General features: G+C 47.3%; 2 protein-coding genes across 2 annotated transcripts in view; both read right to left on the bottom strand.

Moving 5' to 3' along the window:
* LOC309550239 (uncharacterized protein) overlaps positions 1–24474 on the bottom strand; it is a gene marked incomplete at both ends in the record, with an annotated part of 1760330 nt that overhangs the window by 1485551 nt on the left and 250305 nt on the right.
* LOC309548786 (uncharacterized protein) overlaps positions 1–24474 on the bottom strand; it is a gene marked incomplete at its 3' end in the record, with an annotated part of 145338 nt that overhangs the window by 30550 nt on the left and 90314 nt on the right. The window contains exons 4-9 of the mRNA XM_082248730.1: positions 22293–22371; positions 22080–22177; positions 21784–21990; positions 21527–21665; positions 15126–15217; positions 11892–12806 (exon numbers count right to left, since the gene is read on the bottom strand). Coding sequence (XP_082104856.1) covers positions 11892–12806; positions 15126–15217; positions 21527–21665; positions 21784–21990; positions 22080–22177; positions 22293–22371 — 1530 coding nt within the window. The remainder of the gene's footprint in view (positions 1–11891; positions 12807–15125; positions 15218–21526; positions 21666–21783; positions 21991–22079; positions 22178–22292; positions 22372–24474) is intronic.

Genomic DNA, 24474 nt, shown 5'->3' with positions numbered 1-24474 from the left:
ACAGGCTGTTGTCCCGTATTAATCCTGTTGATTATAACTTTTACCTAAATAGGACCTGCAGGCAGCAGTGTGAACATCCAGCATAGGGTGGTAATGGTGAACAAGCCAGCGAGGTGTGCCCTGTGCAGCCACCATAACAGACTTCAGCTGCCAAAACTAAGCTGTGATGTCGGGTATGGGCGGGACTGCTACCCAGACCCGCCCCCTTTTTCAGTCAAGCAGTGTACAAGAAAGGAGCGCTGGGACAAAGTTGCAAAGGGTCAGGATCAGTTCTCTATTTCCCTCCTCAGGGTTTTTTCAGTGTCAGTTAGCCTTGCACTTCACTAGCTGAAAATGAAAGTAAAATCTCTCTCACGGCTCTTTCATTATCTTCCCTGCTCTGCACTAGAATCGGGACAAGTGCTGGACTGGCTGACTGCAGCATGTTCAAGGGGAGGAGGGGGCGAGCTGCAGCCTAATCCTTATCTCCTACCTGCTGGAGGAATTCAGGAGCCAACAATGAGTGTGTACTAAGTGCACTGAAAGGGTAAAGGAAGCTGTGACTGCAGTGGATACAAGAGTCAGTTGCAGAAAAGTGATGAGGGCAGAGGAGAGAGGGCTGTGTGTGTGTGGGGGGGGGGGTGAAGAAGTTATAGCTGAGGTGTGCCTAGCACTCTCCTGTACTCTGTACATACCAGAACCCTATACTCTGTGCATTGAAAGGGGGCACGCTGTGGTCAGTCTGCATTGAAAGGGGGCACGCTGTGGTCAGTCTGCATTGAAAGGGGGCAAGCTGTGGTCAGTCTGCATTGAAAGAGGGTAAGCTGTGGTCACTCTGCATTGAAAGGGGGCACGTTGTAGTCAATCTGCATTGAAAGGGGGCACCCTGTGGTCACTCTGCATTGAAAGGGGGCACGCTGTGGTCGGTCTGCATTAAAAGGGGGCATACTGTGGTCAGTCTGCATTGAAAGGGGGCACACTGTGGTCAGTCTGCATTGAAAGAGGGCACGCTGTGGTCAGTCTGCATTGAAAGAGGGCACGTTGTGGTCAGTCTGCATTGAAAGGGGGCACGCTGTGGTCAGTCTGCATTGAAGGGGCACGCTGTGGTCAGTCTGCATTGAAAGGGGGCACGCTGTGGTCAGTCTGTATTGAAAGAGGGCACACTGTGGTCAGTCTGCATTGAAAGGGGGCACACTGTGGTCAGTCTGCATTGAAAGGGGGTACGCAGTGGTCAGTCTGCATTGAAAGGGGGCACGCTGTGGTCAGTCTGCATTGAAAAGGGGCACGCTGTGGTCACTCTGCATTGAAGGGGGCATGCTGTGGTCACTCTGCATTGAAAGGGGGCATGCTGTGGTCAGTCTGCATTGAAAGGGGGCACGCTGGTCTCTCTGCATTGAAAGGGGGCACGCTGGTCATTCTGCATTGAAAGGGGTCACGCTGGTCATTCTGTATTAAAAGGGGTCACGCTGGTTATTCTGCATTGAAAGGGGTCACGCTAGTTATTCTGCATTGAAAGGGGTCACGCTGGCCATTCTGCATTGAAAGGGATCACGCTGATCTCTCTGCATTGAAAGAGGGCACGGTGATCTCTCTGCATTGAAAGGGGGCACGCTGGTCTCTCTGCATTGAAAGGGGGCACGATGATCTCTCTGCATTGAAGGGGGGCACGGCATGCTGATCATTCTGCATTGAAAGGGGGCACGGCATGCTGATCATTCTGCATTGAAAGGGGGCACGCTGGTCATTCTGCATTGAAAGGGGGCACGCTGGTCATTCTGCATTGAAGGGGGCACGCTGGTCATTCTGCATTGAAGGGGGCACGCTGGTCTCTCTGCATTGAAAGGGGGCACGCTGGTCTCTCTGTATTGAAAGGGGGCACGCTGGTCACTCTACATTGAAGGTGGCACACTCTACCTTGATTACTGAAGGCCCCTTTCACACTTTTGTGACCTCAAAGTCGCGCAATTTTTTACAGCGTTTTTTGCCGCAAAGCAATGCCTATTACATTTTTCTGTTTGCGCCCCCCAAAAGGGGGCATTTGGGTTGGATGGAGCTGGGATGGGCATATGGGGTGAATGGAGCTGGATGGGGGGCTGGATGGAGCTGGGGTGGGCATTTGGAGTGTTTGGAGGTTGGATGGGTGTTTGGGATAGATAGTGATAGGGTGGGCATTTGGGGTGGATGGAGCTAGGGTGGGCATTTGAGGTGGATAGAGCTTCTGGGGGCATTTGGGGTGGATGGTGCAGAGTCCGACCCCTGCATTCTGTACATTACATACTCCTGTCTCCTGCATTCTGTATATTACATACTCCTGTCTCCTGCATTTTGTACATTACACTCTCCTGCACTATATACACAATACTGTACATTATATACTTCTTACCAAAGTCTTCATTGTCCCAGCAGTTGCTGGTTGCTATGCAGTCTCTGACTATTTTAATGAAGTTCTTCTTTAAGCTAGGCTGAGCAATCAAAGCATATTTTATGAGTACTAGGAAGTCTGGGTTTTGTTTACCCTATCCCTTAAGCCCCTCCCACTGCTAAGCAATTGGACACACCCACAATTTGCAGGTTTGGTTTCTCTTTTAGTGTCCCTCATTGTAAAGTTCAAAAGTTGGGAGGTATGTTTATACCTCTCTAGCGGACAACAGGGATTTACAAGACTCCTATCTGGAATTCCCCACGATGAATAAAGCAGTCAAAAACACAACTCTGAAGGACATGTTAGTCTCTCTTCGCTCCAACATCCATGGAGACATCATGTCTCGAGAGCAGCAGTTTACGACTGAAGTGACTGAAGTGTCCCAAAGAAAAACACACATTGAAAATAAGATGAGTGAATTTGCCTCCACTTTTAATGAGATGGTAGATTCACAAAATGACAGAGATGATAAAATGCATTGGATCAAATCCAAACTGGCAGATTTGGAGGACAGGTCCAGAGGCAACAACATCAAAACCCGAGGTATCCCTGAATTTGTAAAGCAGTCAGATCTGAAATCTAATGTCCCGTACACACGTGCAGATTGTCAGCCGAACGATCGGCCGTCTTTTGTCCCCGGGCTGTCGTGTCTGTTGAAAAGTGCAAAAGACTGCACAAGAATTTTGTCCGCCGACTACAGCCGACTGCAGAGGTGATGTCATGTGATGGTTAACTTTCCCTGTGTTTTTTCTTTTCTGAGCATGCCCAGTCTTGCAAATCTGCTGTCTGTCGGCCGAATTCTGTATTGACTGGCGAACAATCGGCCGCTCTGGTGTCGGCATACAAAAATTTTAATGATTGCACGACAGATTCTTTTCGGCCGAAAGTGCGCTGTCGGCTGTCGGAAGCCTCATACTAACAAGCCGAAAATTGGCCGAATCTTTTCGGCCGACAATGTGCACGTGTGTATGGGCCTTTACTTTAACAACATACAAACAGAAGCGCTTCCTGATGCTCCCTTAGAGATGATCTAATAATTGACCATATTCAAAAACTGTCTAAACCCAGACACATTCCTGATAATGTACCTTGGGACACCATAGTTAGAATCCATTTCTTTCATACCAAAGAAACGCTGCTGGCATTAGCGAGAAACAAGGATCGCTTATCAGCATACACCATGCCACAAAGACAACTGGCCTTCATCACCAAATCTCGGTGTAGCACTGCCCCCTAGAGGACTGCTGGTGATTGAAACTTGAATTCCCTTGGGTTACCCTTAGCAACTGCATGCAGAATTCTTAGCACTTTATGTTCTTGGCTCAGTCAACGATCAGTCTAGGGGTTGATGTTTTTGTTGTTTTTATTTTATATTGGGATGGGAGAAGGGATGAGTGGGATACTCCAACCTTGAACTATTCACAAATTTAGTGGAGTTTGGACTTGAGGATGCGGCAAGGCCGCTACTTCATCCTGCCACTTGAAGGAAGTTGTGGTAAATGTTCCTGTTTGTATTTCTCTTCAGCGTACTCCCCCAGTACCCCCTTTCTCTATACCAGCTGACACCCATCCACTGACTACACTCTCTGGAGTGGTCCCCTTCTTTGGCAGACCCCTGGGCAAGATCCTCTGTACTCATGATACTGCTTTCCAGATTCTAACAGTGCCCCAACTCTTCAGTCAGTTCTCCTGGACCTCTGGGTTCAGCTCCACACACTGCTGGTTCACCAGGCTGACTGCCTGTGACCATCACCAACTGCTGCAGAAGAGGAGGCAGCCGCCACCCTCCTTCTGGCACTTTGCTTCCCACCAAAGACCTCTACCTCATGTGCCCCTGGCTTTTTATACCCTGCCCCACAATGCACCAAAACAAACAGTCTGTGCCAATGCCTGGGGCTGTATCAAAAGCCTGTGTGTCATTGGCCAAGTTTCCTCCACTATCCAATGTGCCTCCCCATTGGATCAGCTGGGGACACTCCCTCAGACCAGATGAATCACACACTGGGCAGACCTAACTCACAGATCCTGCTCTCTGTTAAGCAGAGTGCAATATAATTTACCTGCTGCTCCTCTGATAGGCAGACAGAGCCAAAAACTATACTAACTCTCTAGCACCTGACTAGGAGGGGGCTACATCAACTACAACAGACATTTTTTTAAAATTGTGCCTGCAGGGGTAGAGTATGAAGCAGACGTTCATTGAAGGCCACCATTGGTTAGCCCCAGGATACTAAGGGTGTTTCATCTGTTGTGGTTTTCTGCATCTTTGGCTCTGGATTCCAGATATTTCAATTTAGATTTCGGGGTATGTATCATAGCAGAATGATCTTGTACAGTGCCCTCTGAGTAGCCTATTCGGCATTCTGCCTCGCAGTGATGGAATTTATCCATGTCCCGGTGTATCAGGCTGATATGGGTTTGGAGTAGCTCTATGTTAGAGGTGTCGATTGGCAGCTGCTCATTGCCTGCATTACAGCATTATAGTTGTCTTCCTCCACACCAGCCAAATCACAATCCTCCGTTTGATGTGGTGGGAAAAACTGAGAATCTGCATCACCAACATTGAAACCCAGAGTTGTCCGCAGTATCCGTAGTCTGCAGGTTACCAGAGCGCAGTCTGCCTCTTGTCATCTTCAGTGGTCAGGAAAGAGCAGAAAAACAGGTCCTCTAGTAGCAGTCTTACCAATAGTATGGATATATAACTCACATGGCAGCAGAGCTCCTCTAACACACGGCTGTCCTGGTCGCCATTTTGGACACGCTCCCCAAAGAATTGAAGATTAATAATGTATCACTTTAAGTATTTAGAGAAATCACTGCTCTGGCCTGAATGGAAATCTTTTTTTTTTTGCTTCAGAACATGTTACCCAGGGCAGTGCCACCCCATGCTATTTTTTGAGAGTATCTTGCCTACCAGCTCAGAAAATTGGCATTTTTATTCTGCTCCCTTTTTAATTCAGTGGGGTTTTGGGAACAAACACAGGGAAGTTCAGCTCATCACCAGTAGAGAGTAGGTGGGTGCAGGCATCCTGACAACCAGTGAGGCATCCCTGCTCATCCCATTTGGTTGTCAGCTGGGGGTTCCTGGCTGACTGGTGAATGCAAACAAAGGGGTTGTGTGGGATGTCTCCCCTCAAATTCATACCTGACCCTTCAGGTTTAGTGTGGAATTCAACGAGAACCGTAGACAAAAAAAAAGAAATAAACAGCGTTGTGTCCCCCAAAAATGTATACCAGGCCCAAATGTGTACTGCAGGTCACCATTACAAACAAGAACAAGACAGCAAATAATCCACATCCTTACCTCCTGCAAAAATGTCTAAATAAGCCGAGAGGGGAGTGAGCAGGTAGACCACATGATATCAGCAATAAGCCCAGACATAACTGGCAGCAGACACAGTGCACTCTATACACAGGGCTGTATATGATATACTCCTGACCACTGCACTCTATACACAGAGCTGTATATGATATACTCCTGACCACTGCACTCTATACACAGGGCTGTATATGATATACTCCTGACCACTGCACTCTATACACAGTGCTGTATATGATATACTCCTGACCACTGCACTCTATACGCAGGACTGTATATGATATACTCCTGACCACTGCACTCTATACACAGGGCTGTATATGATATACTCCTGACCGCTGCACTCTATACACAGCGCTGTATATGATATACTCCTTACCACTGCACTCTATACACAGGGCTGTATATGATATACTCCTGACCACTGCACTCTATACACAGGGCTTTATATGATATACTCCTGACCACTGCACTCTATACACAGGGCTGTATATGACATGTTCCTGACCACCGCACTCTATACACAGGGCTTTATATGACATGTTGCTGACTAGAGATGGCCTTGCGGTTCACCCGGCGGTCGGTTCGCAGCAAATTTAGCTTGTTCGCTACCCGCCAATTCTGCGAACACATATCGTTGTTTGCGGCGGCCATATTAGTTTACATTGGTGAGAACTTTGACCAATGACACAGTCGTCAGGTAGAACGGGACAGTCAATTGAAACATTTCAGCACATGGACATGCCCCCTACCCTATAAATAGACCTGAGCTGTCGGCCATTTCACATTCTGCTTTTTGTCAGCATAGGGAGAGGTTGGCTGTGCTCATGAGGGAGAGATTGCCAGACACAAATAGCTCTGTTAAGATCCACAAAAGTCCTTTTTAGGGATGGTATTTCGGTATAGGTCTACTACAGTCTCTTTTAAGGTTAGGGACAGGTTTCCAGTCGGTGCTTTAGGGGCAGTTAGAGATCGGCAGCAGTGACAAAAATTGCTCTGTTAATTTCCACAAAAGTCATTTAAAGGGCTGCAATTTTTTTGGTATTGGTGTGCAGTATATGGGGGGGGGGGGGGGGGTAATCCACGGTATAATATACTTTGTAGAAAGCATATTATAGTGGATTAGTAGTATTATTGTGCACTGTGCATCATTGTGACAGGTGTGGTGACTGAGCGTTGCTGCAGCAATACTACGAATAGTGACAAATGCACTTTTAATGTATTATAACTGGTGTGATGGACCAGTGGCCCCCCATTACCACATATTGAAGTGAGGTGTTATCTGAGTATACTTTCATAAGTGTATTTGTGTCCTGACACAATATTGCCTCTTTTGCTGAGTGAAGTCTGATACACACAGTGCCAAACTCCCTGGCCAATTTTTTTAACAACTGGTGTGATAGACCAGTGGCCCCCCATTACCACATATTGAAGTGGGGTGTTATCTGAGTATACTTTTACAAGTGTATTTGTGTCCTGCAACAATATTGCCTCTTTTGCTGTGTTAAGTCTGATACACACAGTGCCAAACTCCCTGGCCAATTTGTTGAACAACTGGTGTGATAGACCAGTGCCCCCCAATACCACATATTGAAGTGGGGTGTTATCTGAGTATACTTTTACAAGTGTATTTGTGTCCTGCAACAATATTGCCTCTTTTGCTGTGTTAAGTCTGATACACACAGTGCTAAACTCACTGGCCAATTTTTTGAGCAACTGGTGTGATAGACCAGTGGCCCCCTAATAGCACATATTGAAGTGGGGTGTTATTTAACAGTATAATTTTCTAAGAGTGTATTTTAGTCCTGCAAAAATGTGACCTCTTTTGCTGTGTTAAATTTGCTACACACAGTAACAACAGTTACTGGCCAATTATTTGTAGAACTGGTGTGATAAACCTGTGGCCCCCAAATACCACAGATTGAAGCAGGGTGTTATATACCTTTTTCCAGATATACTGCGATTCTCTAGAGACTTTTGTGACAGGGTAATTAAAAAACATGACAGGCAGAGGAAGAGGCAGACACTTACGCAGGGGTGGTAGGGGTAGGGCAGGAGCAGTGGGCCGGAGCCAAAGTGTGAAGTTTCAAAAGCCGCGTGCAATTACGTCAAAGGACGCACCAGACTTGGTTGAGTGGCTCACTCAGCCTTCCTCTTCTGAACCCTCCTCATCCTCTCTATCTGCACCCTCTTCACTCTCTCTGTGTGCACCCCCAAAGACACCACCACACCACAAACACCACCACCACATACCCTCTGCTTGTGTCACTGGAATTATTTTCCGATCCATCACAAGACATTTGCAATGCGCAGCCATTGTTGGCATCGGATCAGGAAGAGGAGGTAGCAACAGCCGCCACTCAGCAGTCTGACGACATTACCCAGATCAGCCCTAGGAGGTTGGTCCCCGCTGTTGCTGCCTACTCCGAGATCTCGATTATTAGTGATGGGGAAGGTGACGTGGATGATGACGTGTCTATGGATGTCACGTGGGTGGCCACAAGAGAGGAAGAGAAGGGGAGTTCAGAGGGAGAGACGGACCAGCAGATAGGGAGGAGAGGCAGTCAGAACTTCCATTGCACAAGAGGTACAAAGCAGACTGCAAATGTATCAGGAGCGAGCCATCAACCATGTACAGTCACATCTGGCACTACCAGGATGCCGGCACATGGCTCCGCAGTGTGGGCTTTTGTTAATGTGTCCGTTGCTGACAATAGTGTTGTCATCTGCAGCCTTTGCAGTCAACGCATAAGTAGCGGTAAGCCCAACACTCACCTAGGGCAAACCGCCTTAAGAAGGAACCTGAATTCCCATCAACAAGCCCAGTGGGAGCAACACCATCAGAACCCACAAAGCCACACTCCAGGCTCTCACCGTCCAGCCTCTTCTCCTTCTCCTCTCATTTGTACTCCACTCCACCTTCCATGATGCCGTCGTCAAGTGGTTGTTCTGGAAAAAGGCAGGCTTCTGTGGCCCAAATGTTGCAGCGTAAAAAAAAGGTGTCCGTTAACGGCCGATGTGGACGCTCTGAGGAGTGATGAACCCCTGTACTACTGGGTGGGCACGCTTGACCTCTTGCCAAAGCTTGCACAATTTGCAATGGAAATGTTGGCTTGCCCCCGTCCAGTGTCCTGTCTGAAAGGACGTTCAGCGCAGCAGGGGGGATTTTGACCGATAAGCACACTCGCCTAGCTCATGACAGTGTAGACTACCTCACATTTATAAAAATGAATGAGGCATGGATCTCTGAGGAATTCAACACATGTGACCAGTAGACCATGTTTCATTGAAATTCCTCATGCCAGGCCACTAATATCAGCCAGACCGCCATCCACCCACACCAATTCCTGGTCCTTGGCTTCGCTACATACAGCGGCATAAAAGACATTTCAAATTTTTTAGGGCCTTTAAGGGCTGATGATTATTTTTTTCTGTGAATGCCTAATGTACCTCCAGCCACCAAATACTACGTTCTTAGCTGTCAGTTAAACCCATGTGGGCTAATTTTTGGGGCCTTTCAGGGCTGATGATTATTTTTTTCTGTGAATGCCTAATGTACCTCCAGCCACCAAATACTACGTTCTTAGCTGTCAGTTAAATCCATGTGGGCTAATTTTTGGGGCCTATACAGGCCAACACTTACTTCTGTATCCTGTGAATGCCTAATGTACCTCCAGCCATCAAATACTATATTCTTAGCTGTCAGTTAAACCCATGTGGGCTAATTTATGGGGCCTATACTGGCCGACACTTACTTCTGTATCCTGTGAATGCCTAATGTACCTCCAGCCATCAAATACTATATTCTTAGCTGTCAGTTAAACCCATGTGGGCTAATTTATGGGGCGTATACAGGCCGACACTTACTTCTGTATCCTGTGAATGCCTAATGTACCTCCAGCCACCAAATACTACATTCTTAGCTGTCAGTTAAACCCATATGGGCTAATTTTTGGGGCCTATACAGGCTGACACTTACTTCTGTATCCTGTGAATGCCTAATGTACCTTCAGCCACAGAATACTACGTTCTTAGCTGTCAGGTAAAGAAATGTAGGCTAATTTTTGGGGCCTGGAATGGCCGACACTTCTTTATCCTGTGAATGCCTAATTTTTCAGACTGGAATTGAAAATCAATGGGTCTGTAAAGGTTCCGCCAAATTGTGGAATGGATGCGGACCCATTTTACAGATGTGTGAATGGACCCTATATGTATTAGACATGTATTTACCGGCTGCTGTCAGTTCTGGCTGAATTATGAAAAAAAAAAAAAACTTTTCCAATTGCAATACTTCTTTATTTACATTGTCCATGTGCTGGGACTATTTGTGCACAGCTAGTACGTTTTTTGTGGCTGCAAATATGACCTAAAAGGTTTTTAAAGTTTGCCTCCCATTAAAGTCAATAGGGCCAGCTGCGAACCCGGCCGATGTTCGTACATCACTATTGCTGACCACTGCACTCTGTACACAGGACTGTATATGACATGTTCCTGACCCCCGCACTCTGGTAGTTACTGATGGTGAACTCTACATTCATGACCTGTAGCGTCTTTTAAAGTGTCATCTATGAGCAATTTGGGGTACCAAAGATTTTCCTCCTTACACCGAAACACAACTTTTATTTATGTTTAATCATTTATTTTATTATAATTTTACTTTTAACAAGATTGCAGTCATAGAATCAGGAAATAGTAAAGGAAGAAATCCAATTGGTCAGGAAAATGACTTGTCTGGAATGTGGAGGCAGAGTCGACAATAATAGAAAATGGGGGAAAGGAGAAAATAAACCCGGATATGAAGGTGACATTTGTGTACGAGGAACACCTTAACGAATACCACTATTCTATTCTCCAGGGCCTCTGCTTTCAGAAAATATATGTTTGGGGGTTTTATCTAATCTTCAGGCCAAAAATCTGCATTTTACCATGTGTGCAAAAATAATGCAAAAACAACTCTGGTATTTATGTCCTTCAATGTGTACTGTACTCATAAATACATGGGTATGATCTCAGGGATTTGTATGAATCCCACCACCACCCCCCCCCTACATAGGAAACTGAGGGGTCTAGGCAAAGAATAAGTTGGGTGAGTGTGACAAGCATGTGTCCAGCCGTGACAAATTCTGGCCATATTCTAATAAACACAGTGATTTCCTATAATCGTCAGCTCCAACTAGTGGCCATAATGAGGTATTAGTTCCAAAATACCTCAATCAGAAAAAAGTTCAATACTGCATTATGGCCACTAGATGGACCCAATGATCATAGGAAATCACTGAATGACATAAAACAAGACCAACATTTGTCATGAAAGAATTAATGCTTGTCATATTTGTTCATCTGTTTTATAAAAACTAAACATGTCAGTGAAGTGGTAACTATTAAGCCAATCGCTTCATCAAACCACACATAATATCTCCCTTCAAAGGGAAAACAGAAATTATTTACAGAATATCAAACAGTATAAATATTTTCCAACCAATAACCTCCACCCAGACAAGATATGTAGAAATATAAAGACAAGCGGTGTTACCTCTCGTGCCGCACTCCGCCAAGCCACCCAAACCCACACAGGAGCAAAGGAAAGAAGTTCTCACCTAGTTTATCTCCGAGTTCTCCTTCCCTCCAGTTGGGGGAAGGGAGAAGGATGGACTGAAGACAGAAAGACACGCTTCGGGGTCACCACTGGTAAGTAGAGCCTTGAAATGAAGGACATCAACTTCAGAATTTCTGTCTTGTCTGTGTAAAGTTTACTGATAAAGATATATGGGATCTCACAGCTTCTAGCTCTGTAACCCGCTATATCATTATCAGTAACTGTCACAAAGGACAAGCAAGACATTTTGAAGGTGATTCCTTCATTTCACTGCTCTACTTACCACTCTACACCCCAAAATTTACTCAGCCAATGAAAAGCCAACACAGTACAACACTTCATCCATGTCTCTGATCATCTCTCATCTCCTTATCAATTGTTTCTTACATGAAAATCAGCCATGGAGTATATCTGAGGTGTATATCAGGGTGTGCTTCTTCCGCACATATCCAGCAACATTCATAAAGAAGACATTTCCCGCACTCAAGGCACTAATACACCTCGAGGGTTGTGTGGGATCCCTGATGTACAGGAAGACAGGACTTCAGTGAGGAACAATTCCCTCACTCAGGAGAAGAAAGTGGCTTCTCCCCCGTGTGAGTTCTCTGATGTCTGTAAAGAGTGGACTTCTGTGAAAAACATTTCCCGCACTCAGGACAGGAATACGGCTTCTCTCTTATGTGAGATCTCTGATGTATGTAAAGATTGGACTTCTGTGAAAAACATTTCCCACACTCAGCACAGGAAAACGGCTTCTCCCCCGTGTGAGTTCTCTGATGTCTGTAAAGAGAGGACATCTGTGAAAAAGATTTCCCGCACTCAGGACAGGAATACGGCTTCTCTCTTATGTGAGATCTTTGATGTATGTAAAGAGAGGACTTGACTGAAAAACATTTCCCACACTCAGCACAGCAAAACGGCTTCGCCCCCGTGTGAGACCTACGATGTGTGTAAAGAGAGGACATCTGTGAAAAAGATTTCCCGCACTCAGGACAGGAAAACGGCTTCTCCCCCGTGTGAGACCTCTGATGTTTGTAAAGAGAGGACTTCTGTGAAAAAGATTTCCCGCACTCAGGACAGAAAAATGGCTTCTCCCCCGTGTGAGATCTTTGATGTGTGCAAAGATGAGACTTTTGTGAAAAACGTTTCCCGCACTCAGAACAGCAATACGGCTTCTGCCCCGAGTGAGATCTCTGATGTTTGTTAAGAGTGGACTTCTGTGAAAAACAATTCCCGCACTCAGGACAGGAATACGGCTTCTCCCCCATGTGAGATCTTTGATGTGTGTAAAGATGAGACTTTTGTGAAAAACTTTTCCCGCACTCAGAACAGCAATACGGCTTCTGCCCCGAGTGAGATCTCTGATGTTTGTTAAGAGTGGACCTCTGTGAAAAACATTTCCTGCACTCAGGACAGGAGTACGGTTTTTCTCCTGTGTGAGTTCTTTTATGCACATTAAGACCATAGTTAGAACAGAAACACTTCCCACACTCAGGACAGGAAAATCTCTTATCTGTTGGAAGGACAGCGCCGTCCCTCACAGTCTGAGGTTCCTCAGGATAAGAGGAATACGATGGTCCGGCACTGTCCCTCACAGTCTGAGGCTCCTCAGGATAAGAGGAATACGATGGTCTGGCACCGTCCCTCACAGTCTGGGGTTCCTCAGGATAAGAGGAATACGATGGTCCATCTACACTGTGTGGTGCCGGATGGACATTTGAGGTAGCCGGGTTTTCTCCTGGACTATACTGTGTGATGTCCTCATCTTCTACTTTACAGTCTGGAGACAAAGTGAGACAATCCTCTGAGGTGTTCCTCATCTCCCGTCTATCTACTAAAATAGAAATACAAAGATTATTACTAGACATCAGCAGAATGGTTCCCCTAAACCAGGACTCGGCCCACATCAGACAGCTTTGTCTCTGAGGATCTTACAATTCCACCCTCAAGGTAACTAGTAAATGGTAGAGGGTGACTAGGTGTCCCAGGAGCCACACATCAAGTCAAGACCTGCTGTATGATAGTAAATGGCAGTCTCAGTCTGGACCTACGCCAGGCCACGCCTTGATGTGCGGGACACCTACTCACTATCTACTGATATAAAATGTCCAGCTGGTAGAAAATGGGTGTAACAAAAGAGAATCCATATTATGTGTATATATAGCAGTGGGTAGAGGAGAGACAAAGCAGAAGTCAGGACTAGGTAATGTACAACATAGAGTATATAGTGCAGGGGTCAGGAGTATGTAATGTACAACATAGAGTATATAGTGCAGGGGTCAGGAGTATGTAATGTACAACATAGAGTATATAGTGCAGGGGTCTGTAATGTACTACAACATAGAGTATACAGTGCAGGGGTCAGGAGTATGTAATGTACAGCATAGAGTATATAGTGCAGGGGTCAGGAGTATGTAATGTACAGCATAGAGTATATAATGCAGGGGTCAGGAGTATGTAATGTACAACATAGAGTATATAGTGCGGGGGTCAGGAGTATGTAATGTACAACATAGAGTATATAGTGCAGGGGTCAGGAGTATGTAATGTACAGCATAGAGTATATAATGCAGGGGTCAGGAGTATGTAATGTACAACATAGAGTATATAGTGCGGGGGTCAGGAGTATGTAATGTACAACATAGAGTATATAGTGCAGGGGTCAAGAGTATGTAATGTACAATATAAATTATACAGTGTAAGGGTCAGGACTCATAAGTCAGGCACAGCCAGAGAACATAAAAGAAAAAGGAGGCGCAAACAACTAGTGCATTACCCGTGTTCACTGTTTATAAAATTTTATTAAAATGCCAAATGCATACTCACAGACATGAAGATAATTAAAATCGTGTTACAAGAATCCATCACACATGAACTGGAACATGTCCTTGAAGATAGGACCGCTAAAGCGTTTCGGGAGTCAAGCTCCCTTCCTCAGAGTTGGTCATACCAGTAGTAGATCAAAATATATATTAGCTTCAGTTAAACCGGTTCATCCCCCTTCCACCCCCCAGAGGGAGTGGGCGGGACCGTCCAGTGCACCAAATTAATGGTTTTAGATGTTTCTATATCTTTTAGCTGTACATGCATAGGTTACTTGAGTTATGCAATATTATTATTATTTTTTATCATTATTTTTAATTAAGGAAAGCCTATTAAGGAAATCCAGCATCCCTATTCCAGGGTCATATACCAGCACAAAGCGCCTGTAATGGTGCAATGAGGTGAGCGGCCATTGCACCTAAATGATTTCTGCTCACTTCGGATCACATCACTGGAACTTCACCAAATTGTTTTAAAGAGAAATCACCAATTGTCACTTTATTTATTTGAGCACCATGAACTTTATTTGATCACTAACAGTCACATCAATTATTGCACAAGGACTTTATTTATATATATTTATTTATCATCTATTTATTTATTCATTATTCATTTATCCTTATTGAGAGATAAAATTTCACTATCACGGACTTTCAACACTTATCTGCACTTCTAAATTTAAACTATTGAATTTTTGTATTTTACAGATATCTATTTATTTTAATATTGTATGATTTTTATATATAGATTTTATACATTCGTTTATACACTTAGATTAATATTGGAACACGTGGATTCATCACTCATACATCATTTATTCATCTAATTCAAGTCCTATTGTTTTTATTTTACGTTTTATTCAGGATTTTTATAGCATGATGCAAAGTCAGCTCTCCTAGAACCTTTGAGATTTCATTCCATTAGCGCTGATTCATTTTATGCATAATATAACAAAATAATACTTCGGGATCGGGATCGGCAGATACCTTATAACAAAACTTACTAAACGGTAAATTTAGCACTGCAGATATGCCAGTGCCACCCCCTTTCGCTGATGTCACTCTTCTAAATCCTGCTGCTGGACATCCAATAAGAAATGTCCACATCACACAGCCAGTGATGTGGATACCGAAAGAAAGACGAACCCCCCCCCCCCCCCCAATAAACAGAAGAAGAATGCCTGCAACTGTAGAATTAGATGAGTAAAAGCTTTTTTCTCTTACGTCCTCCGACAGTCGCCGCCTCTTCATATTCGTCACATATGGGGGGTATTAGACTTTGCTCCGAAGGAGTAGCTAGGCAACAGAATATGTTAACAATAAAGCTTTAACATATCCCACCCTCAAGGGGTGGTCCCCTCAGTCAATACCCTCCTACTTCCTGCAACCATATCTCAGTTTTAATGTCTAGCTTGTCAGGAGTGGCTGGCTCTCTCTGTGCTGGGACTTTCTGTCCCAGACTCTTTCTTCTTTTTAATATTTTGTTTGAGTTTTCTCTCTATCTTTACTTAGCTGTTATTTTTGTCAGCATTAGTTAGTTCTTCGGACGAAGAGGATCATGCGGACTGGGTCTCGGGCTGATCCCCCTGGTCGCAGGTCGTGGGTCAGTGGCTTCCCAGTCTGCCATCGAGCGTTCAGCCAGGTAACGCTCCTGGCACAGTGAACGACCCATCCCTGTTCGGTGCAGGGATGATTGGTGAGGTGGCTACCTCACCGGACGCTGTGCGGTTTCTTAACCTCCATTGTGTGCGTCTTGAATTGCGACTCTCCCTGCCTCATGTGCAGCGGCTTGTTCGCCTGTGCGGGTTCCCCACGCCATGTGAGGTAAGTGTATTTATGTGGGGACCTGTCTGTCTGGGAGGGTCTCAGTCTGGGACTGTGTAACCTGCCTTTAATCACACTGCTTGTCTCCCTATCTCTCGGCTGCATGCTGTGGGCTGCAAGGGGGGGGGGAGCTGTATGACACTGTGTGTGTCAGGCTGGGCAGTGTGAGAAGCTGTGTGCTGTGGGGCATGTTTTTTCTTGGCATGTTTGGGCATATACAGCGATCGCTGCGGCGATCTAACATGTATCCTTATATTGGGATGTAATGTGTGTGTTTTTATGCACTGTGGAGCGGCGTTTTCGGCGCCAAACGACGCCATTTTACCCGCGCCCGCTCCGGCCGCATGGTTTACATGCACGGCGGCCATTTTCTTGTAGCCTCCATAGGCTTACATAGAGCGCCCTGGCAGCATCACTTCCTCTTTCCAGGAACACCGATCGAGGCAGCAGCAGCAGCGGGGTCTCCTCAGGTTTTATCCTTCTGTTCTTGCTATCCATTGCCTGTATTCAGTTTGTATATTCCCTGTGGGGGTCTCATTGTGCCTGAGTGTGGTGCGGTGGGCTGCGCTTGCCGCGCTTGCTAGAAGGGGGCAGTTAACCCTTGGTTGTCTGGCATTACAGGGGCAATGGATTCTCAGGAGGGCAAGTTTCCTACAGTATTGGTGGAAAGCCAGGGGACCGCTGTTTCCCCCCCCAGGGGGGGATTTAGCCGCTATTGTGGCTGGCCTTGCTGCCCAGGTGCAAATGCTGGTGGCTGCTCAATCTACTAAACGGCCCAGAGTTGCTCTGTCCTCTGATTCTGAGGGTGAAGGTGATGGGGCTGTTCTGGCAGGGACCTCCTTATCGGGGTCCCGCTCCTCTCTTGATCTAGTGGGGTCTGAGGTAGAGGCTGAAGTTGAGGGGGTTGATAATTCTCCCCCTGGCTCGCCTGAAGAGCTTGCAATCATGGATGAGTTGATTGCTTCCATTAAGCAGACGCTACGTTTGCAGGACGAAGTGTGTCCCCCCGCTGCCTTGGCGGCTTATGGGACGCAGAGGAAACGCAGGACGCCGCAGGTTTTTCCCTGCAATGCTGATTTTCAGCGCGCTGTTTAGGATCAATGGCGCGATCTGCGCAAGCCTTTTGCGGTACCAAGTAAATTCAAGCTGCGTTATCCTTTCTCGCCTGCCACTGATGAACGGTGGTGTGTGCCTCCGCCAGTGGATCATGCAATTGCGGTTTTGAACAAAGCCACTGCGATTCCTGCAGAGGGTTCCCCTGTTTTCCGTGATGCCACGGATAGGAGACTGGAGTCTCTTGCCCGTCATACTTATTCTGTTATGGGTTCTATGCTTAAGGCTCTGTTTGCTTCTCTCATGGCGGCCCAGGCGATCGCAAGTTGGACGCAGATGCTTAGGCGCGTCCTAGTGGCCGATTCGGCCTCGGCGGCGACCCTGGATATGGTGGATCAGATCCACCAGGGTGTCATGTATCTGTGTGATGCGGACCTGGACCTGATTCCGTTGGCTGCACGTGTGCACAGCGTGGCGGTGTTGTCTCGCCGTCTGGTTTGGTTGAAATGTTGGTCGGTGGACCAATCTTCACGTAAGACCTTAGCCAATCTGCCTTATGATGGGTCTCGCCTTTTTGGGGAGTCCCTGGATGTGTTGATTAAGGGGATCACCGGGGGTAAGAGCACTCTCTTGCCCCATTTCCCCAAGGCTAAGGGGGCATCTGGGAAGAAGCATGCTAATTTTCGGCCCCCTCAGGGGTCCTTTCGTGCCTTTCGGCCGCACTACAAGGGCAAACCGTTCAAAGGCCAAGGCTCTCAGAAGAAGCCCTGGTCTGGGAAACAGAAGTCCGGCCAATCCGGACCTGCAGCCCATAACAGTTCGGCCTGAAGGGGCGCCCTCACCCAGTTTTGGGGTGGGGGGACGCTTGCTCGGTTTTCTTCAGCCCTGGTTGGCCCGTGTGCGGGACAGATGGGTTCTGGAAATCGTTCGATCTGGTTACAAGATCGAGTTTCTCTCTCGGCCGGAGAGCAGATTTTTTCCCTCAAATCTTCAACTGTCTCCAGAGCGCCTGCGGGATCTGCACCTGGCGGTGCGGGACCTGAGGGCTCAGGGAGTGGTGGTTCCGGTGCCTCATCGGGACAGATTTCGGGGGTTTTATTCCAATCTGTTCACCGTGCCCAGGAAGGAGGGCAAGGTTCGTCCGATTCTGGACTTGAAGGCTCTGAACCGCTCTGTGCGGGTTCGCAAGTTCCGCATGGAATCCCTGCGCTCGGTGGTGGCTGCCCTCGTTCCGGGGGAATTCATGGCCTCCATCGATTTGAAGGATGCGTACCTTCACATCCCCATATTCGAGGGTCATCAGAGATACCTTCGATTTGCCATTGCGGAGGATCACTACCAGTTCGTGGCGTTGCCCTTTGGTCTCGCCTCGGCTCCGCGGGTCTTCACCAAGGTGCTTGCACCGGTTCTGGCATTATTGAGGGCCCAGGGCATTTCTGTCCTGGGGTATCTGGACGACATTCTGGTTCGGTCTGCGACCAGACAGGGTCTGGAGGAGGACCTGTCTGTCACAATGCAAACTCTGCAGGAGTTTGGTTGGACGATAAATGTTCCAAAGTCGACACTGAGTCCGTCGGTTCGTCTCCCCTATCTGGGAATGATACTGGACTCGGTGCAGGCGAAGGTCTTCCTGCCGGAAGACAAACTCAGGACTCTTCAGGAGGAAGTCAGGTCCCTCAGGGACGTTCCACACTCGTCTCTGCGGACGTGTATGAGATGTCTGGGATTGATGGTCTCGGCCTTCGAGGCGATTCCTTTCGCGCAGTTTCACACGCGGGGTCTCCAAGCGGAGATCCTGTCCAGGTGGGACGGGCGACCTCAATCTCTGGATCTTCAGATCTCGTTGAGTCATCGCACCAGGGAAAACCTTCTGTGGTGGCTCCAGTCCCCGTTGGTGTCCGGGGGCAAGTCGTTTCGTCCGATCTCGTGGATGGTAATCACCACGGATGCCAGCCTGTCGGGCTGGGGTGGTGTTCTGGGCGTTCTGTCCGCCCAGGGGACCTGGTCGGAGGGGGAGTCTTCCCTCCCGATCAACATTCTGGAATTGCGTGCGATAAGGCTCTGTCTTCATCGCTGGACGGACCGGCTGCAGGGCTGCCCGGTTCGGGTGCAGACGGACAATGCCACGGCGGTGGCCTACATCAACCACCAAGGGGGCACCAGGAGTGCCCGAGCGGCTCGAGAAGTGGCCGACATTCTATCTTGGGCCGAGACTCATGTCCCGGCGATAACGGCGGTTCACATTCCGGGAGTGGAGAACTGGCAGGCGGACTATCTGAGTCGCCAGACCCTGGATCAGGGGGAATGGTCTCTCCACCCGGCTGTCTTCCAGATGTTGTGCGCGAAGTGGGGTCTTCCAGATGTGGACCTGTTCGCGTCTCGCCTCAACTACAAGGTGAAGAGGTTCGTGGCAAGGACGCGCGACCCTCGGGCAGACGCGTCGGACGCGTTAGTGGCCCCGTGGCATCAGTACAGGCTGATGTACGCGTTTCCACCGATTCAGTTGCTGTCCAGGTTCCTTCGCAGGTTACACTCGGAACGCAGCACGGTGATTCTTGTGGCACCGGACTGGCCTCGCCGGTCCTGGTACGCAGACCTCGTGAATCTGGCGGTCGACGCCCCTTGGCGTCTGCCTCTTCGAGACGATCTTCTGTCTCAAGGATCGATTTACCATCCTGCTTTACAGTCGCTGGCTTTGACGGCCTGGCTGTTGAGACCGAGGTCCTGAAGGAGAAGGGTCTCTCTCCAGAGGTCGTTCATACTTTGATCAACGCGAGGAAGTCTTCCTCGGGGAAGGTTTATTACCGTACTTGGAAGGCATATTTTGCCTGGTGTGAGTCCAGGGGGTTTTCACCCCGCACGTACTCGGTTTCCCGTGTGCTGTCTTTCCTTCAGACGGGTGTCGATCAGCGTTTGGCGCTGGCTACGATAAAGGGTCAGGTGTCTGCGCTGGCCGTTCTGTTTCAACGTCCCGTGGCTTCCAACTCCTTGGTTGGCACCTTTATTCAGGGTGTGCGGCATCTGGTTCCTCCTAGGAGGGATCCTTTGCCCCCTTGGGACTTGAATCTCGTTCTATCTGTGTTACAACGTGCTCCTTTTGAACAGATCAGGGAGATCTCGTTGTCTATGTTGTCCAAAAAGGTCGCCTTTTTGGTGGCGATCACTTCGGCTCGCAGAGTGTCGGAACTGGCGGCTTTGTCCTGCAAGTCTCCGTACCTGGTTGTTCATTTGGATAAGGTGGTCTTGCGACCTAATCCTTCTTTTCTGCCGAAACGAGTTTCGGAATTCCATCTTAACGAGGATATTGTTTTGCCTTCGTTGTGCACGAAGCCTAAACATCCAAAGGAGATGAGATTGCACTCTCTGGATGTTGTTCGGGCGATAAGGGTTTACCTTAAATCGACTGAGTCTTTTCGTAAGACGGACTCCTTGTTTGTTCTTCCAGAGGGTCCTCGGAAGGGCATGGCGGCTTCGGCCTCTACCATCGCCGAATGGATCAGGCAGACCATTGAACAGGCCTATGCCTTGCAGGGGAAGGTTCCCCCTGTGCCTGTGAAGGCGCACTCTACTAGATCTCTGAGTACGTCTTGGGCCTGCCATCATGGGGCTTCTGTAGCCCAGGTGTGTAAGGCGGCGACTTGGTCGACCGTGCACACTTTCACAAAATTCTACAAAGTAGATGTTCAGGCATCGGCGGATGCTTCCTTTGGCCGCAAGGTTCTTAGTGCGGCTGTTCCCTAGGGTCCCTTGTGGGGACTCCTGGCTGTTGGGATAGTTTTTTGTATCCCCTGGGTTTTTTGTCTTTTCCTGGGTTGTTGCTCCTGTTGAGCACTTATTTTTGCTGTTGCCCAGCTGGTTTCCTTCCTTTGGTAAGGTTCCTTTCTTTGATGTGGAGACTGCGTTGCCTTTCGGCGCGGATGCGTTTCCCACCCCTCATGTTTGCACTGCTTTGGGACGTCCCCATATGTGACGAATATGAAGAGGCGGCGACTGTCGGAGGACGTAAGAGAAAACGGAATTTTTGTAAAATCTTACCTGTAAAATTCCTTTCTCTGAGTCCTCCGACAGTCGCCGCCCCCGCCCCTCTTTTGGGGTTTGAATGTATACTCTACTGCTATTCCACTAAAACTGAGATATAGTTGCAGGAAGTAGGAGGGTATTGACTGAGGGGACCACCCCTTGAGGGTGGGATATGTTAAAGCTTTATTGTTAACATATTCTGTTGCCTAGCTACTCCTTCGGAGCAAAGTCTAATACCCCCCATATGTGACGAATATGAAGAGGCGGCGACTGTCGGAGGACTCAGAGAAAGGAATTTTACAGGTAAGATTTTACAAAAATTCAGTTTTTTCTCCAATTGAAGTGATTGAGGGAGGGTCAGAAGCCTGGAGAGTAGCATTAACATGCAACATAGTAGCGACGGCCCGGATCGGCCCGTGGGTCTGCTAAATGTTACCGATCCCCGATCCAGCTATTTTGCCAGTATCCGAATATCCCTATTAATGACCCACCTGTGCTGATCTCTGTAGAAGTGTCCTCCTCTATAAATGTCCCCGTTATTCCATCCTCCTCCATAGACTGCTGATCATCCCTCACATACCTCTCTTCTTCTGCTTTAACCTCAAATTCTATATCGATTGGATCTCCACTCTAAATCAAGAAAATAATAGAAGAGGTCATCTGTAAAACATAAGCTTCAATATTGTGACATCACATTTAAAAATATCACTTCAATGAGTCCATGCTCTAGATGCTCCGTCCCACCAACCTTGTAACAGTGAGGGATGGTGTGACCTTCCTGTGTGGAATCCCGGGAATACAGAGGACGGGGACATCTCTCTGGTGGGTTCCTGGTATTTGGTGGCTCCATCATATCATTCTGTCCTTCTGAAAACTTCTCCATCACTCCATACTCCTCATCCTCCTCTTCATACTCTTCTTTAACAACAATATTATAATCCCCGAGGTTTCCACTCTGAATATATAATAAAAATGACATCAATGGTAACAATGCAGATAATGTACAGATCCTAATGATACTATCAGTGATTGTTCCTCATCTACCTGATGATGGTGAGGGATGGTGTGACCTTCCTGTGTGGAATCCCGGGAATACAGAGGACGGGGACATCTCTCTGGTGGGTTCCCATTACTGGATCCATCTGTAGGAAACACACACACTGACTGAATACATTGTTTCTATGTGTTTATCAGATGATGGGGATCTAGGTGGAGCCTCCGTACTGCTCTCTCCTTTACAATAAAGTCTCCTCTTACCCGGTGATGTGAGGGGCGGCTGATTCTCCATCATGACGTCCTTGTAGAGATCCTTGTGTCCTTCTAAATACTCCCACTCCTACATGGAGAAATAGACAGTGACATCCTGACACCTTATAGGAACCTGACACACACAATGATACAGTCACCATCCAGACACATCCCTTGTCTGTTACTGGATAATAGTTAGTGAGGTTGAAAAAAGACATCAGTCCATCCAGTTCAACCTATGATGTGTGTGTGTATTTGCTGTTAACCGTACATTGTATACCCCTGTATGTTGTGGTCTTTAAGGTGCCCATCTAATAGTTTTTTGAAACTATCGATGCTCTCTGCTGATACCACTGTTTGCGGAAGAGAATTCCACATCCTTACTGCTCTAACAGTAAATAACCCCTTACGTATTTTAAGGTTAAACCGCCTTTCCTCTAGTTTTAGTGAGTGGCCAAGTGTCCTGTTGTATTCCCTTTCTCTGAATAGGTTTTTCCATATGCTCGGTTCACCAGTACAGTATTTGTACACTGATATCATATCCCCCCTCAATCGTCTCTTCTCCAGAGAGAATAGGTTCAGTGCTTGTAGTCTTTCCTCATAGCTGATGTCCTCCATTCCCCTAATTATTTTTTTTGCCCTTCTCTGGACTTTCTCCAGTTCCAGCACATTCTTCCTGAGGACCAGTGCCCAGAACTGGACAGCATACTCCAGATGTGGCTGGGCCAGAGTCCTGTAGAGCGGGAGAATAATCTCTTTATTTCTGGAGTGAATCCCCTTTTTTATACATCCCAGGACTGGCCAAGCATGTCTCCAGGTCTACACCCTATTAAGCATCTGTTGGATATCCTCAAACGGAAGGTGGAGGAGCGCAAGGTCTCTAACATCCACCAGCTCCGTGATGTCATCGTGGAGGAGTGGAAGAGGACTCCAGTGGCAACCTGTGAAGCTCCGGTGAACTCCATGCCCAAGAGGGTTAAGGCAGTGCAGGAAAATAATGGTGGACAAACAAAATATTGACACTTTGGGCCCAGTTCGGACACTTAGGGGTGTACTCACTTTTGTTGCCAGCGGTTTAGACAATAATGACTGTGTTTTGAGTTATTTTGAGGGGACAGCAAATTTACACTGTTATACAAGCTGTACACTCACTACTTTACATTGTAGCAAAGTGTCCAGTGTAGAGTGGAAGAATAATCTCTTTATTTCTGGAGTGATTCCCCTTTTTTATACATCCCAGTATTCTGTGTGCTTTGCTTGCAGCGGCTTGGCATTGCATGCCACTGCCAAGCCTGTTGTCTACCAGTACCCCCAGGTCCTTTTCCATCTTAGACTCACCCAGAGGTCCCCCCCCCCCCCCAGCGAGTAGCTTGCTTTCTGGTTTCTGGCACCCAGGTGCAATACTTTACATTTTTCAACATTAAACCTCATCTGCCATGTAGTTGCCCACCCCATTATTTTGTTCAGGTCCGCTTGTAAGGTTTCCACATCCTGCCCAGAAGATATTGGCATGCTTAGTTTAGTATCATCCGCAAATACTGAGATTTTACTCAATATCCCCTCCTCTAGATCATTTATGAATACATTAAACAGGATTTGGCCCCAGGACAGAACCCTGGGGGACCCCACTTTTCAAACCCACCCAATCTGAGTACTCCCCATTAATCACCACCCTTTGCAACCTCCCCGGGAGCCAGTTCTCTATCCAGGTACTCACCCTATGGTCCATACCTACCTTCCTTAGTTTGAACAATAAGCGTTTGTGGGGAACGGTGTCAAAGGCCTTTGCGAAAGTCCAGATACACCACATCCACAGGCCTTCCTTTATCTAGGTGGTAGCTCACTTCATCGTAGAAGGTTAATAGATTGGTTTGGCAAGAATGATTTTTCATGAATCCATGCTGATTACTACTAATAATACCGTTTTCATTACTAAAGTCTTGTATGTGGTCCCTTAACACCCCCTCCAAAATCTTGCAGACTACTGATGTTAGGCTGACCGGCTTTTTTCCAATCCGCTGGCACAATACCCATCTGTAAACTATCCTTAAAGATCAAGAATAATGGTCTGGCAATCACCTGGCTAGCTCTTTAAGAACCCTCGGGTGCAAGCCATCCGGTCCCGGTGATTTATTTATGTTAACCACTTAAGCCCCAGAAGATTTTACCCCCTTCCTGACCAGGGCCTATT

The sequence above is a fragment of the Pelophylax lessonae genome (assembly GCF_965119305.1).
Source record: "Pelophylax lessonae genome assembly, chromosome: 3".
Lineage (NCBI taxonomy): Eukaryota > Metazoa > Chordata > Amphibia > Anura > Ranidae > Pelophylax > Pelophylax lessonae.
This window is presented reverse-complemented; position numbering and strand designations above follow the sequence as displayed.